The sequence below is a fragment of the Nematolebias whitei genome, chromosome 9 (assembly GCF_014905685.2).
Source record: "Nematolebias whitei isolate Nwh7 chromosome 9, NemWhi1, whole genome shotgun sequence".
Taxonomy (NCBI): domain Eukaryota; kingdom Metazoa; phylum Chordata; class Actinopteri; order Cyprinodontiformes; family Rivulidae; genus Nematolebias; species Nematolebias whitei.
In genome coordinates, this window is record NC_056506.1 from 33,117,820 (window position 1) to 33,135,126 (window position 17,307).

At 38.4% G+C, this 17,307-nt stretch overlaps 1 protein-coding gene across 1 annotated transcript in view; it reads left to right on the top strand.

Moving 5' to 3' along the window:
- Positions 1-17,307, top strand: part of gpc5c (glypican 5c) — a 103,321-nt gene that overhangs the window by 60,394 nt on the left and 25,620 nt on the right. The window contains exons 5-6 of the mRNA XM_037681327.1: positions 1,002-1,058; positions 1,639-1,761. Coding sequence (XP_037537255.1) covers positions 1,002-1,058; positions 1,639-1,761 — 180 coding nt within the window. The remainder of the gene's footprint in view (positions 1-1,001; positions 1,059-1,638; positions 1,762-17,307) is intronic.

Sequence of the window (17,307 nt, forward strand, 5' to 3'; positions counted from 1 at the left end):
TATTGCTGACAAACATCTGTTTTCTCCCATTTATATAAGAACTGCAAAGCTGGGTTTCTGTGATATAGGCTTAGGGGTTGGGCAGCCACTATTAGATTATTCACAGCTTTTATCACTTCATGCATTTTAGTGTATTTACTTGCACAGCAAACACTCTGCAAAACAAGTCCTGCTCTCCATTGGGTTCACAAGGCAGCCATGTTTTGTCCATGGCAGCTGGTAGACAGAGCAAGGTTTGGTATTATTAATCTTGACAGACCAAACAATTTCCTGTTTACCCAGACAGCTGTACCACCAATTCTGCACACCAGCCAGCCTCTGCTTATATAGCCCCACACAGTAAAACTGTTGCCTGCCTGACCTTTTTTTTCCTAAACCATGAATCACTGCACCGATGCCAGCCAAGCTAACATGTTTGGGCTGGCACTGCCACCACCATTCATAGCAAAGCAATCCAGCTCCTTGCCGTCTGCCAGTGCAGACCAGAGCACATGTGAGCACTGACCACTTCAAAGCCACAGCAGCACCTGGTGCAGTGAATAAAGAATAGTGTTCTGCTGAAAAGGATGAAACATGATAAAGAAGAATGAGCTTCAGTTTGAAGTGAGGGGGGAAATGAATCAGAACATTTCATGTAAACTTTGTTTGGCTTCCTTGTGCATATATAACTCTTTGCACCTGTGCAGATGTTCATTTGTGTGGATTTTCTAACTTAATATTTTAATTCTAGGTCATTATCTGTTTTGATTTTTTTATGCAGTGTTGAGCATAACAGCTACTGATTGTTTTAATGAGGTGTTAGAATAATGTGCATGAATTATGTGCATGAGTCATCACTTTCTTCAGTGGTCAAATGATTGTTGTGTCTCCATCTTCCCCATATGCCCTGTCTTGTTCTTTTGTGTCCTTTTTTCTTCCTCTCAACCTTCATATTGCCTCCCTGCAACGTTATGCTTACAACAATCCCCCCCTTCCTGGACTTCAACTCCCATCATTCCCAGCTCATTCCCCCTGAAACCATCCAAGAACAATAAACATAGTCTGAGAACACTTACTAGGTAAGATTGAACCCAAGGAACCTATTAAGCTCAGTTCCTTACTGCATTATTTTGACTAGATAGAGACTCGTAACACTCCCTTCACAACACTGACAAATATTAAATGTGATTTCACTGACTGTCTCAGCACATATAACCTTTCCTGACCACTGTTGTTTTTGCTCTGCCTTTTGGGTGGTGACAATGTGTGTGTGTCAGATCATGTATGCCTTTGTTTTATTCAAGATGACAGTGTCTATATTGATTACATATGTTGGCAGATCTGGTAAAGCAGTCACTTTAACACACACACAGCATAATCGAGAAAAAAATGTGCTGATGCAGTTGCATTCAAAGCCTGTCGCTGCTGTCACTGTCAATATCTATAAGTGTATTTATCACATGCATGTCTTTTGAACCAAATTAAAACAGTTTGTTGTTAGTAAAAATGGTTCAAAATGTGACAAATAAAAAGAATAGGTCACATGGTACAGTTGTACAAAGCACTCCTCATTATTATGTTGTCTAACACTGATTTTGATTATGAGTTCTGCATGATAAAACATTCAAAGCCCATTTTTACTTGTTTTTTTTCCATCAGGGAATTCTTAATGTACCTGCAGCGCTATAAATCGTTCTTTGCGGTATTGCCAGAGATGCTGTGTGAAACAGAGGGTACTCTAGAAGATTCCACATGCTGGAGTGGGGATGGTGTAGTGGAAAGGTAAGAGAAACTCTTTGTCCTGATTGTTTAACTGCAAAGCAGCAAAACTTCAAATCCATTTGTGTAGAATGAATTGAACTAACTATACTTTCATGTTTCCTATGAGTCTCACTTTGCTGTTGTTTCACTGATTGTTACAACATCACTTGAGTTTAAACAAGATATTTTTCACTATTTTACACAAAGGTACAGTTCTGTAAATGCTGACTGGTGCCCGTCACTATACACCACAAACATAGGCAAAGGGCAGTTATGTTTTTTGACAGCATTTGTGTGTGCATGTATTTGTTTGTTAGTTGTGTTAGCAAAATACCTGATGAACCACTGAAGTGTTTTATTAAAACACTCAGAAAACAATATTTGGATCTGCATGTACAACCGGCTACCTTTTTAGGGTTATCATCATTCAAGATGATTGCCACAGCCAAGAAACCATGGAAAACACAAACAAATAGTCGTGACTCTATCAATTTTACTGTATTAAGCTAAAATTGAGTGTGGTGGTAGCTGAAATCATCATCTACAATTACTCTGAGCCCTAACTGATTGTGTTCTGCAGACTTGTAATCCCAAGGCTTCACATTCAACCACAGTTTGTGTCAGGAAGGTCATCTGGCGTAAAACGGTTACTAACTTTTCCATTCAAGTTCACTTACTGTGACAATTCCTGAAAAAGGAAGCAACCCAAAAAACAACTATCTTATTGCCTAATATTTGTTTTTGAAACTTTACAGATAACTATTGGAATCAACTGCTTGTTTAAAAAAAAACATTTAATGAATCACGATGCATTTCCAAGAAAGTCTTTTTTTTAAATATTTTTTTAAAAAGCAGTCTTGAGCAACAACTCTAGTTATCTCATGAGCTTAGAAGCCTTTTTATGCCTGGAAATGTTGCTCACAGCCACTTTAAAGGTTTATGGGAAGTCTGTTTTTTTTCAAACAAAATATACAAAAAAAAAAAGATTGATGACCTAAGTATTTTACAAAGTACTGTATACTTTATGAAAATATATATTTTTTACAGGTAAATAGAAAAATATATATATATATTGTTTGTCTTCTTGTGGAAGACAACATCAGGCTGTGCATCAGTGTGGCTGGCTGTTGTTAATCATTGCAGAAATAAGGACAATATTAAATCCATCTTCATATTGATTGAAAGCTGGCAGGACAAAAAGTCATAAGGCTCTCGTATTGTTTTTGTCAGTTTATGATTGAATTGTTATCTATAGCTTTTAGCACTGAGATTTATTTTGTGCTTTTAGATTGATTTACAAGAATAGCTTGGAGCTCCTTTTCTGCAAATGGCTTTGGGTGCATCTCTTGGAGACCAGAGCACTCTCTCAGTTTGTTGTTGTGCTCCTTCTTTCTCAGCATGAGATGAAAATTATGACAATTACTGATCCAACACTAGTCTGCAAATGATTCAGATGCTGGATCTGTTTCTTATATGCTCTTGAAACTTACTCCACAGTTATGGCAAGGTTATACATTTTTAAGACAACGCCAGCACTTACTATTAAGCACATAGAGTACATTATAGGTTCCGTGCCTATATTTTGAAGATGGCTTGTCATATTGTATTGCTCACAATGATTTTTTTTTATTGAATGTCTGGCAAAACATTTTGTTATAGATCTTAATAAAAGGAGATAGTCACCTTTCAGAAATATTATGTTATATATATGACGATGGTTCCTCACACAAGTATCACTCTCAGAGTAGTATACTTTGTACTACATTCATGATCAGGAACAGATGGAAAAGTAAACATAAGTTGAAGGGACCACAAAGCACCTACACTACAGTACGAGGTGTGTCTAAATCCTATAGTCAAAATCAGGTCTCTCTTGTAAATGAGTCCTTGAGGCTCAATGGGATATACCTGTCTAAATAAAGGTTGAATGAAAAAAAAAGTCCTCTACTGTCAGTTGTCTATTTATTTAATCGGTGTGTGGAAGAAAGTGTGTGTCAATTTATTGCCTAAAATAAATCAGTATTAAAGGGTTGTAATAGTGCATTATCACACACTTCCTGGTGATTGTTAGGTCTGGGCTTGTGGTGTCAAGTGTTCTTGGTCTGAATGCGAAAAAAGTAACCTACTGAGACATTTGGCACCACTCACAAGCTTAGCCTGCGGCGATTCAGCTCCTCCCCTTAACTGTATCTGACTCTGCTGGCATGCAATACAGAGATTGGAAGACAGAGGAGGGTACGATAAAAGAGCCGTCGTTTTGGTGCCATGGTGCCCCCTGTACATTGGTGTGCCCCTGTTGAGGCAAGCATGGGGGAGGGAAAGTGGGAAGGAGGGGGCTTGGCAGCATAAAGACCCATTGTGGAGTCAGTGGTGTGGGGCACAGCCCTGCTGTGGGGACCCCCAAAGCCTGGAGGGGGAACAAAGACCCTCCTATGAGGCTGCATGGGAAAGACAGAAATCACTGCCATTACTTTTGCCACTGCTTGGACCATGCATGAGAAGGTTGTGTAAAAACACCAGTATAGATCACGGATAAAATGGAATACAGTATGTTGATAAGTATACTGTAAGTGAGAAATATATCATCCAGCAGCAAAGAATAACAGATAGTATGATTTAAAACAGACATGCAAAGCATTCCACCTTATGTTATGTGTAGAGGGAACGAAAAAGCTTCTAAGAATGGGTTTTCCCCCATGCAAAACAGACTCATATAGACACATATACAGTATCAATCCACATGGGATCCATAAGCTTGTGAACAGCTGGTGGGTTATTCATAATGGGAACGTGAAAACACATCTACATACAGGCACACTTGCAGATGATAAAACTTCAAAGGACATAAAAGGGATTTGAGAGTGACATTCCCTTCCTCTCTTTGTTCAGCGTCTGATGACAGATTGGTAAGTGTGGTGCAAGGCAAGCAGTTGTACCTATGACCAAAAGTGCATGGTGACATCTGTTCAAATATCTCAACATTTTGATTGTTAAAGGTGTGAATACTGAGCAACTTGTTTTCCGGAAAAATAGGATTAACCAAAATTACCACAATCTTTTTTTAGAAGTGACTGACATAAAGCGTGGTAAGCTTTTGTTATGGGGTTCAAATGCAGGCCCACTGGAGACAAAACCTGCACCCTGAACATGTTGCAAGAGTCCATCACAGGGACATAGAGAGACAAATAACCATTCACTCTCTCATTCACACCTAGGGACAATTTAGAGTTACCAATCAGCCTAACATGCATGTTTTTTTGGTCTGTGGGAGGAAACCGGAGTACCCGGAGTACCCGGAGTACCCGGAGTACCCGGAGAAAACCCACAAATATACAGAGAGAACATGCAAACTCCACCCAGAAAGCCCTCTGGCCAGGATTCGATCTAGTGGCCTTCTCGTTGAGAGGCAACAGCTCTATCAACAGTGCCACGTGTTAAAATAGTTAGGAAAATATTTTAATTTTATATTAAATTTCATGAAGAAACAACTTGGAAAAAATATATGCCCCTTTCAGTGGGGCATGGTTATGACACTTGATTAAATTGCACAAAACAGCAGAAATTCACTCTGTTTTCCATATGTGCATTTCAGAGTTATCTAAAAAATGGATCCCAATCATTTTATTTCCACCAGCCTAACACCAACGACGCCTTGGAGTGACGCTACATGCTTGGTACACGCAAACCTTTTTGACGTTTCTCCAAGTCTTGTTGCTGGGAATGTTTGAATTCAATAAGACTGGGTGGGGAATGTGATCGCATGACCATCTTCAGATCTCTCCAGATATTCTCTAATGGGTTCAGGTTCAGACTCCAAATGGTTTACTCTTGTACTTTTACTGATATTCCTCAAAGCAACTAATGTATTTTTGAGGGTGCAATATCTTGATAGTTTGTTATAATGTAAACCTTTTCTCCAGCCTGAGAACCTAAGTGCTGTGGAAAATTGTTAGATTTCCACTCATGACATTTATCTGTTCTCACCCTTTTATTTTGCCTGACTGTCAGCAAACACATTGCCATAGACAAGCATGAGTTGTTATGCAGAACTGAATGATTTCATTATTCAAAAATAATTTTTTTTTAATTCGAGATTGCTGCAACATGTCCCCTGAAATGTTCTCTCCTGTTCTTAAATCGATGAACACAACTATTTGTCTTCCAAAGTCAAGCAGTTGTTTTAAAACCATTTGGTTTTTACTCAAAACCAAACGCAGTCTTAAAATATCATACAAAGTCAACCAGCGCATAAACACTATGCTGTAGTTATTACATAAAGTATAAAACAAAAACATGGAAGAAAAAGAGGCAGAGGAGATCTTTATTGCAGACTACTTGCACTCATTGCACTTTGTCAAAGACAGACTAAAGAAAATAAAATCTGCAACAAACAAGTAGTACATAATGTGTCTGTTCATTCTGTTTCAGCATCAACCTCTTCATCTGCATCACAGACAGCCCTCTCCCTTGCTAAACAACAAGAACATAATTCTTTAACATGTTGAAACTAGCTGATAATAGATTCCATGGCTTTTGTACACTGGGAGAAATTCTCCAAATTATACATGTTTTAATGCATTTGCCACTGCTGCACTAAGAAATGTCCTCAGTAGCTTTGAGGAGTGAAGATGGTGGGAGGCAAAAACATATTAAAAGGGGGATTATTTCTAAACTAGTCACACATTTTTGGAACTGAAACAGTCCACATTATTCCAAACTGCAACACACACAGGATGCTTCTCCCGCTTATTGTGTCTGTTTACAGTATGCCTGAGCAAGGCTTCTTGTAGACAACTGGTGGTCCCTGGGCCGTAGCCAATCCACAAGCTCATTACCTAGCCAGCAAAGTTTTAGTTTATCCAGATAAATAAATAAAAAAACAACTTCAGAAGTCAAATTTAAAACAGACATGGAAGCATGCTGTTGGCCACATGGCTGGTTAGCTCAGTGAAATGTGAGGACAGCTTACATGTAGAAGATCCCTGTTCAGGACACACATACCTTATCTGTTGTGCTAAATATTTTTCTAAAGTTTTCTGTGATTTTTTTTTTTTTTTGCACAAGTGGGAAAAAAAAGACCATTCATTTCAACAATCCACTTCATTTTGTTTCCCCTCATTCATTTATGTTGTTTACGTCTAAGCTGTCGTGTTATTTACCTTTATTAAATTCCTTTTAGCAGTTACAATCTCTGTTACATGATTATGTTGTCTGATTTTATTTAAAGTGTAATGCAAAATAAGAATCCTTACGAGTGATCTGAAACTTGAACCCAAAGAATGAAACTGTGTTAAATTACAGTCAGATTGCTTTGCACATGCTTGTGTGTAGCAATTGTGCGTTTGTGTGTCTCTGTGTGTGCTCTTTAGTAAAAACAGAAAGCGATAAGTCATATCTCCACTTTGGGGTTGGTTCCAAAGTTTTGGAATTAGCTTAGTAGATGGTCCACAGACAGCGTGAAATGGTGAGAGCTTCTGAATGCCTTGCATTTTTATAAGGTTATGACAATCCCTTTGTTTATTGTTTTGACATCTGGAATCCATTTTTTAAATATATATAGGAGTAGAACAGAGAGCAGTGCAATGGGCAAAGTGCTCTCCCCTAATATTTTACTCCTAGTACTGTCAAGTCATAAGTTTTCTCTCCCCTATCTTCTTTGTGTCAGACTCTTGGGTCAGTAGAGCTTAGTTAAAAAAAAGAAAAAATACAAGCGGAGTGGATAAATTGGATGATGTAACTAGCAAAGAGGACAATAAATTCATTATACACAGAAGAAAAACATTTCCAGCTCTGAATTTGTGTGTGTGCGTGTGTGTTGTGCATACAGTGTTAGTCTAAAAATGTGTGTCCTGCAAGGTTTTCTAGGTATGTGAATAAAAACTGCAGCAGACAGAATCATGACAAAGAGCAGCTGATGTCACATAAATTCTCAGGATTTACCACTTGCTCTTTTTAATTTCTTCTTTTTAAGCCTATATAATTTATGACCACCCTTTTCAGTAAATGTCTTTTGTCTATACTTTCCTCAGTTCTGCTTCTCCTTTACTTGACCTTAGATGCTACTCAGAGGCCCAGGCTGTTCCCATAACCCTAAGCCAATGCTTAGGACCTCAGTTTGACCCACATTTCATGGCTTGAGGGCTTTGGGATGCAACTTTGTGGTGTGACTGAAGTAAAGACAACAGTAATCATATTTCAGCAAGGAAGATGTTTATTTTCTCTGCAGATATGTTTAGACCATGAGTTCGAATTTATGAAATATGTAAACAAAAAAATGAAAATACCAGTAAGTCTTTGTTTAGTTGGTGTGTAAACAAACATAATTTAGTTTGTCTTATTACGCAGTAATTTTCCAATGTGGTGCTTGATGCATTTTCCAGTAATTAATGCTTTTGTGGTTTAGTCTCCTCATGTTTGTCATTTTCTGCGTAATTTCGTGCAGTTTTTTCAGCTCATATAAGTCTCATGATCTTTTCTATACAATACTGTGAGGGCAGTGGTGAGACCAGCTATGTTGTATGGTCTGGAGACAGTGGCACTGACAAAAAAGACAGGAGAAATAACTGAAAGTGGCAGAAATGACGATATTGAGGTTCTCCCTGGGAGTGACGTGGATGGATAAGATTAGGAATGAGATCATCAGAGGTACAGCACAGGTTGAACAACTGGGAGATGAAGTTAGACACCAGACTGAGATGGTTTGGACATGTCCAGAGTAGGGATGCACCGATCCACTTTTTTTTACTTCCGATCCCGATACCTAAGTCTGAATATCGGCCGATACCGATCCAGTTCCGATATCATCATCATCATTGATTTTATATGAAGCTGTAATAATTTCCTCTCAAGTAAAATTTGTACAAATATATGCATGCATGTCCAAAAAGGCAACTTGAGGTAAGTTGTATTAATGTTGGATACGTTTTAAAGTTAGAATTAAATTCTAGCACAAAACATGTTTTATTTTTAATTCCTAGCTTTAAAGTGGATATTAAAGTGATTAATTTAAGTGATTGTTTAAAGTTTTTTTTTTTTAAATAAGTGGCAGATATACATTTTTTTTTCTTCTTTCTGCACTCTTTTCATTCAATGTTTTCTTTTTGATGTTTTTTTTTTTGTTTGTTTCTTTTAAATGAATGAATAAATGAATTAAATAAAATGTTCAATGGCTTCAAACATCTGCTAAGTTCATGACATAAACCAACAAGCATGTTCCTGTTTTTAGTATTTACATCACTTTATAATATAGCTGTTGTTGTTTTTAATATATATAATTTTCAAATAATGCTTTTTTATAATTGTTTACTGTTGTACTGATAAATATATCCTGGAGGGTAAACTATATCTTGGCTGCAAGTATCAAACTGTGAAATCCTTCGTTTTTTACAACTGATAGTGGTTGGTCATTAATTATGATGAAGTTTAGTAACTTCTCTGTAAACATTTGAGCTCCGTGGTTTCAGCGATGTCTTCTTCTTGTTCAATCTGAAGCAGTCAGCCTGATTTGGGGCAGCCTCGCTCAAGTCTGTCCCTCCTCAGAGACGGGCAGACTGAGCGGGGCAGATTGGACGTGGCTGACCAGGGTCGAGTTTGCCGCCCCGGGTTGAGCAAAGAGCAGTGCCCCGCTGAAGCCACGGAGCTCGAATGTCCATTGTAAAACGAACTTTACCACGGTTTAATGTGGCGCTATGGCTCTGCAGACATTGCACGTTGCTGCATTGCTTTGTGGTCTTTTTAGTGTAAAATACTTCCACACAGCGGACATGTTTAAATTTAAAGTTGGTTAGCTGTTAGCCACAGTGCTGCTAACTCAGTCCTCACGTTGTAGCTGGCTGCAAACTATGAACTGGATTTCCTGAATGTGAGGCGGGTCTTATCACTCTGGGTTCATGAGACACGCCGCCATTCAGGAAATCCATTCTATAGTTTGAAGCCAACATGCATTATGGATCGGCAATATCGGCAGGAGGATTGGAAAATCCGATACGTAAATTATGCTGGTATCGGAGGCCGATACCAATACTGGATCGGATCGACCCCATCCCTAGTCCAGAGGAGGGACAGTGGGTATATTGGTAGAAGGAATGCAGCTGCCAGGAAAAAGACAAAGAGGAGATATGGAGTTAAAGAGGGAGGTAGTTGGAGTGAGGACAGAGGATGAAGAGGACAGAGTGAGATGGAGGAGGATGACTCACTGTGGCCACCCCTGAAGAGGGAACAGCTGAAAAAAGAAGTGGAAGAAGAAAAGAAAGTGGAAGAAGAAAAAGAGTAAAAAGAAGAAGATGAAGAAGGAAGAAAAAAAAAACTTCTACAAAATAGGCATTTTTACAGCCTCTCCTATGTTGTGTGTCGAGACGATGGACTGGGTTGAGCTAATGTAATAAATGTCACATTAGAGTGGCCTGTTTTAGATCATTACATACTGTACTTGCTAGCCCATTCACACTCTAAACTCTTTTCTCATCCACTGGCACGACATCAAGCTCCAAGCAGGACAGAAGAAAGAGAGAACAATAGATGTGAACAGGAGAATTCAAAGGAGGCGGTAATAAAACAGTGAATAAGAGATATGAACTGAGGAATAACTCAGGCAAAAAGAAGCAATGTTTTTTTTTCAGCTTTGTTCTCTCTTTGAGCTCGTTCAGAAGCTCTCGCTGTCAGTGTTTTTGGTGGTCAGCCATGTGGTGGTCTGTATATCATTGTGTGTGTTGAAGATAAATGTGTTAACCTCTCAAGCTTTTCTGTTTAATTTGACACACATTCTGATGCATTGCACCACTGAACAAAGAGTAAAACTCTGTAAACTGTGCCTCTCCCCGTTCTTGATGTCAGCGTTGTAGAAAATATTCAGTTTTTCAATGTTCTTTCCACTCCTAAATCCAACACAGCCATATGATACAGTGCATTATATGTTCTTATCGGGTTACTTTTACGGTCTAACGTTAAAAACAGTAATTATTTGGATCATTCTTAATGTCCAAGATTTTGATGCCTATGTGTAACAAGATGTGTGCCACTTGTTGAAGTGGTGAAGATGCTTTTTAAATTCACTGCCATATCATTTGTATATACCTTTTTAAATCAAACCAAATGCTATTTAAAGGAAGAGAAAATCCATCTTTGGTCTTTGGCTCTGATTTAAGCATGCAGCTTTAGATCCATGGGTAGAGGCTCATAGCCATATAGGCCATTGAACTATTTCTGTATTTTGTAGACAGCACACATGAAATACAATCACACACATTATTCACATAGTGTGAACACCTTTCTGCTGTCATTGTTTTTTTTTTAGAAAACTGCCCTTTTCCCATGTGTCAAATCAGACTTCAAAGATCAGATTTTGCTGAATATTGTATCAAGCTATGCTTTAGTCAGATTCCATGTAAGGTTTTAGGGTAAACATGTAAGGTTGCATTTCAAAGTGTAGTATTTAGCAAAACAATGAGAACTCAATGGTCAAACTTTAAGTGAAAGTTCAAGTTGTTCACCCTGCCCATTGAAAAGATATACAAGTTTAACATTAAAATGAATGATAGGCACAGAAGGAGAGAAGGAAAATTAACAAAAACAACTCTGTACAAATAAAAAAGTACAGTGTGCTACTGTGAAGGCTGTTGTGTGTGTGTGTCTGTGATCTGTGTTTAGAGTGTGTATGTGGTAACCTGAAACCACAGGGAAAACGTTCCTAGAATTCCGGGTGGGTTTGGTATCGTGGTTTGCTTATTGGAGCCCCCTCAGTGGTCCTGGGAATGCAGCCTCCGCACTGAAGAAGTGCAGATTAAGGGAAAAGTACTGCCCTATTTTCATTCGTTTATATGTGCTCTGCCATGTTGCCAATCAAACACACGCACACACACATATCCCCCCCCCACACACACACGTTGTCTTTCAATCTTTACAATGACTTTGCTTTAACTTCCATTCATTTATTTATTAATGTCTATAGCCTAACCATGACCCTTACCCTAACCATTACTAGTACATACTTAACTCTAAACCTAATACACCCTTAATTCACACCTTACTCCTTAACCTAACCCCTAACCCACCAATGGCACTTCTTATAGGGCCTGGGCTTTGAGCAGGTCAAGGTCAAGGTCAAGGTTTTTTTTATTGTCATTCACATCATATGTGGTACTTATGTCCTAAAAAAATCCGCAGGACCAGATGAACGTCCACCTTGTTTCTTAAGGCTGGACGCTCATATCATCACAGTCCCTGTGACCCACATCTTTAATCTTTCCATAACCAAAACTCCATTCCAGATGGTTGGAAAACAGCCTTTGTTCTTCCTTTGCTGAAGGGAGGTGACCCTACCTCATTGAACAACTATTGACCAATCTTTAAACTCTGCATTTTAGCCAAGGTTCTAGAAAAACTGATAAACTCTCAAATCAAAAATTACCTGGACTCATTTAACATCTTACCTCGCCTTCCATCTGGTTTCAGGAAACAACACATCACAACGACTGCTTCACTAAAAGTTCTTAATGACATTGTTGAAGCACTGGATGCTAAGGATTATTGTGCTGCACTTTTCTTAGACCTGTCTAAAGTTTTTGACACTGTGGATCATAACATCTTGTGTCATAAGCTCTCAGAAATTAGTTTCTCAGATCACACCATTGGAGGGTTCTCTAACTATCTCTCAGATCGGAGGCAATGTGTTCAACATAATGGTACTTCCTCCAGTTATTTAACAGTCAACAATGGTGTACCTCAAGGCTCAGTCTTAGGACCCACCTTCTTTACAATCTACATAGGCAATGTAGGTCAAAACATCCCTGATGCATCCATACATTTCTATGCTGATGACACAGTTGTTTATTGTCGAACTAAAACAGTTGAAAAGGCTTTCCAGCTTTTGAAATCTGCATTCAAGATCATCCAGTCTGATTTGTTCGACCTCAAACTTGTCCTGAATGCCGACAAAACCAAAGGGATGCTTTTTTCAAATAGGAAGTCAGTTCCAGCAGTTTTTCCTCTGATTTCATCCTAAAATGGTGTCCCAATTGAGTTTGTTGATTCCTATGAATATTTGGGTATCTTGGTTGACTCGCATCTCTCTTTTAAGCTTCACGTGGAAAATTTGGTAAAGAAACCGAAAATTAAACTGGGTTTCTTTTTCAGAAACAGATCCTGTCTAACTCTGAATGCTAGGAAACACCTTGTATCTGTGACCTTCCTTCCCTCCATTGATTACGGTGACATTATTTACATGAACGCTCCTACAAGAGCCCTGCAGATGTTGGATGCTGTCTATCATGGTGCACTAAGATTCATAACTGGCTGTGATTATCGTACCCATCATTGCACACTGTATTCGCTGGTTAACTGGACATCAACTCATGCAGATTCTCTCACTGGTACATTTTCATCTTTAAATCACTTCTTGGTCTGCTGCCTTCATACATCTCCTCCTACATGTCTCTGCGTGAGTGCAGTTACAGCGTGCACTCTCAAGACATTATTACCTGCAGTGTTCCCTCAATGAGGACTGAACTAGGCAAAAAGGCCTTCTCTTACTCCGCTCTTGTTTCCTGAAATATCTTGCAAAAAGATTTGAAGCTCTTGACCTTGACCTCTCTAAGTGGCTTTAAGAATCTGTTGGACTCCTGGCAAGGACCAATGCAGACATGTTCCTGTTTTTAGTTTTCTACATTTGACTTATAATCTAGCTGTTTTTTGTTACTTTTGTTTGCCATCTTATTTGTAAAAAAAAAAAAAATCTGTATGCCTTTTTATAACTGTTTATTGTTGTTGCTGTTGTCCATTGTTTTCATCATTCTTTGTTGAAATCAGGTCTTTCTTGTTAATGAGTCCTCAAGGCTCATGGGATTTACCTGTCTAAATAACGGTTGAATGAATGAATGATTGTAGTGGAATTAAATTGTGTAAACAGGGTCACAGTTACATGCAACAAAAGTATAAAATGTAAAAGAAAAAAACAGTAATAAGAGCTAAGATATGAACTAAGAATACGCTAAACACTAAAAGTACAAAAACAATGCGCCGAACAACAGCAGCACGAACATGAGTCTGTGTGAGCAGATGAGTACGAATGAACACAGCAGCATGAACTAAATCAGCAGCATGAGATCAGCAGCATGTGATCAGCAGCATTGATAGCATGAGATTAGCAGCAGTTGGTCCTCACAATGTATTACATGTTGGAAAAATGGGCCTTACAAGGTAACAAATACAAAGACACACACACACACACACAGGTTTGTCTTTTTATCTTTACAAGGACTTTGCATTGACTTTTTCTTCCATTCATATTTTATTAATTTATATAGCCTAACCCTGACCCTTACCTTAAACCTAACCATTACTAGTACAAAGTACATGCCTAACCCTTAACCTAACCCATCCTCAAATCACACCTTAGTCCTAAACCTTACCCCTAACACACCAACGCTACTTGAACCTTAAGGGGACCGGGCTTTGGTCCCCACAAAGAGCAGTTGGTCCTCACAAAATATCAGAAACATGCATCCACACACATGCACATACACACACAGGGAGCAAACATTTGATTACAGAATAGTGACTTTAAAGATTCATTTATGTTCAACTTTAAAATCAGCTTCTTGCTAGTTTGTTTGGACACAGCTCAAAACAAATCTTTATTAAAATAATTCCTAATATATTGTTTTGTATGTTTGTCAGAGCTACGCCGGCAGAGCCTGATTGTACATGAGTAATGACACACATAAATGCCAAATTTGAATTGGATCTGGTTTATATAAGGCTGCCAGATTTTACTTAGCTTTGAGGGTGAAGGCTTGGCCCATTTTGGAGGAGAATCACTTCAATTTATTACTCCTTTGGCTCACTTTAGGTTTGTGTAAAAGAACTTGGGCTGAACAGTTTTGCCATGCAGTCATCATTACTCAGTAATGAGTGGATTTTCATCATGCAACAAGACAGTCCACAACATGTAGCGTAGACTTGAAAGGTATTAGATTAGGGGAAAAGTGTGTTTTTGACAAAACTCTGCACACAATTTGAAGATTTGTTGTACAAGTCTTTGATCAAGAGCTACAACAATAAAGTGTCGGGTTGTAACTTCATTATGAAATAATATCAGACTCTTACAGACTATAGGCTTGCCAAATCTAACAAGGTAAAGAGCAAGTCAAATGATCAATAAGTGTTAATCCAATAATTTAATCTCAAATGTTTTCAAAATTTGAATGTTAATATTTTAATGTGATTTCAAACTGTAGCTTTTTATACTAAATTATCAGGAGTATAAATAATCAGGGTTTTTTTTTCTCCGTATGTAACATTCGAAACGAGAGCTGTAACTATTGCACAGATGCTCACAATTGAGCCGTTTCTGCGTCATGCTAACAAACGATGTTAGAAGCAAATTGCAATTGAACAGAGGAGCTGAATAAAGATAAATGAATGATCCAATGAGGACTTTTAAACATTCAGATAATTACAGAGCTTCAAATCTAATTACAAACTATCTGTCCATGCTGTCTGCCATTTTGACACATTCATTTAGCTTTTGTCCTTGTTCCTTATTCTATACATGGACTTATAAAATTAATTGGAGACTGATTTATGATGATGTACACAATTTCCAATCTGTGACTGATTGACAGATGAGCCTGTTCATGGCAAACATAGTTATGGCTGGTATTTTCACCAAGAAAGCCATTTTGTCCACGTGTTTGTCATTGCTCCCATGTGCCTGACTTCAAGTGGATAACAGATTGCCAACCTTTGCCCTTCTTCTTCCTTCTTGCACCACAGTCAGTCTCATCTACAGGTTAGACCTTAACAGCAGTGTGCTCAATGTTGCAATACATAATCCTATATATGTTATTCTGGTGTTGGGTAGCTGCAGTTAAAGCTGACTCTTAATCTTTCCATCTACAATATGTTCTCGAATGTCCATCTTATTAAGTGTCAGGGGGCATTCCTGCCTCGCTAAGTATGTGTGGGTTATGTGTCTGTAAACTGATTGCATATCCGCATAGTAGATGTTCTTTGGGGTTGTCTGTGCATGTCTTTTGGGTACGTGTGCATGGGTTCATGGCAGACAGTGGGTGTGAGATGCACTTCCACGTGCCTCCTGCAGCAGCAGAATCTGAACTTTGACCCCTTCAGTCAACACCCTTACAAATCCTCTCATTTGGATGTGTATACGACTAAATACTGCACTTTAAAACTGTACTTTAATTTCAAAACCGTCCAGTATATACAAATGCAAAACGTAATGCAAAGATGAAAGAAAAGAAAGAAGATATACTCATTGTTTTACAGGTTAAACCCCCTTGTCCCCATGGTCTTGGTTTTAGATGACAGTGACACTGAAGACGCCAACCCTAAGCATTAGATCACAGCCATTACTTAGACAAGCAGACAAACAGGTGGTTGTAGCACACCACAGGGTCACAATCCACTCTACCCGTCTGTGCTCTTGGACATAGTTTACTCTCCTGGTCTGCCTTTCCAACAGCAACTGTCCCTCAGACCCCCTCAGACCTCTAACCTCAGTTATCCGTGTCCTTCTCGGCATGTCAGCATGTGGCTGAAAGAGGGAAAGGAATATATAGATATTTTTTAAGTTTTACTAGATTTGTTATTTGTTTCTTTCTTTTTACTGTGGTTTGTTGCCCTTCATTTATTACTTGGAAGAGGCTAAAGTAAATCTACAGGAAAAGTGCAATGCTCCCACCTAGTGGTACCATTGCTTAATTGAAGCAGGCATGTATTTGTCACTTCACAGGCTTTAAATCTTGTTTTATTGTGTGTGTGTGAATACAAGCACAAATTTTGTTTTTTAACTGCACCTTTGAACTTTTTTTATGCTTTAGTTGACTGTGGTATAAGTTCAGTATTTCACATACTATAAAATAATTTTGAAACAGGGGGAAACAAGATTTTGACTCATGTTTAATTCTCCATTGATAGTTGTATAGTGTTAACAGTTAAATATTATGCACAGTGCAACACATTTTACTATTTTGATTTGTTTACATGTGAGAAAATGAAACACAAATGGGACAAGTGGTGTATATTTAGGAGTAACTGTGGGATGTGCATGTGAACTGTGGTAGTGTGGCTCAATAAAAAAAAGAAGGATTTTTTAAGAACGACATCTAAATACATGCAGTTTTGGTGTTTGGGTTGGGTGGATTAACATTTGTTCCTTCAATCTAAGGCTGCTGCATAGCTTTTTTTTTTAATTTTTCCCAGAGGTCTCTGTGGTCGGTCGAGCCTGCAGTACGTCTGCTGGTACATTGAGGCAGGCGACATATAGAGGTGGGGAGCAGTTACACCCAGCGACAGACACAGTCAGGACAGACAGACTTGGGAATGTTCTTAAAGGAAGCCACAAACTAATTATAGTTTTAATTGAGGCAATTTCCTTCAGAGACCATTAAAGCTTTAAACACTTCAGCTGTACTTTAAGTTTCCATTTATCTGCCGCTAGCACCAAAAAAAAGATGTTGACAAATGTCTTTTTAGAATTTGTTTGGCTTTTGTGTAACTAACAAGTCATAAATTATTAGATGTGGAGAGGCGTCATAGTTTCTCTACTTT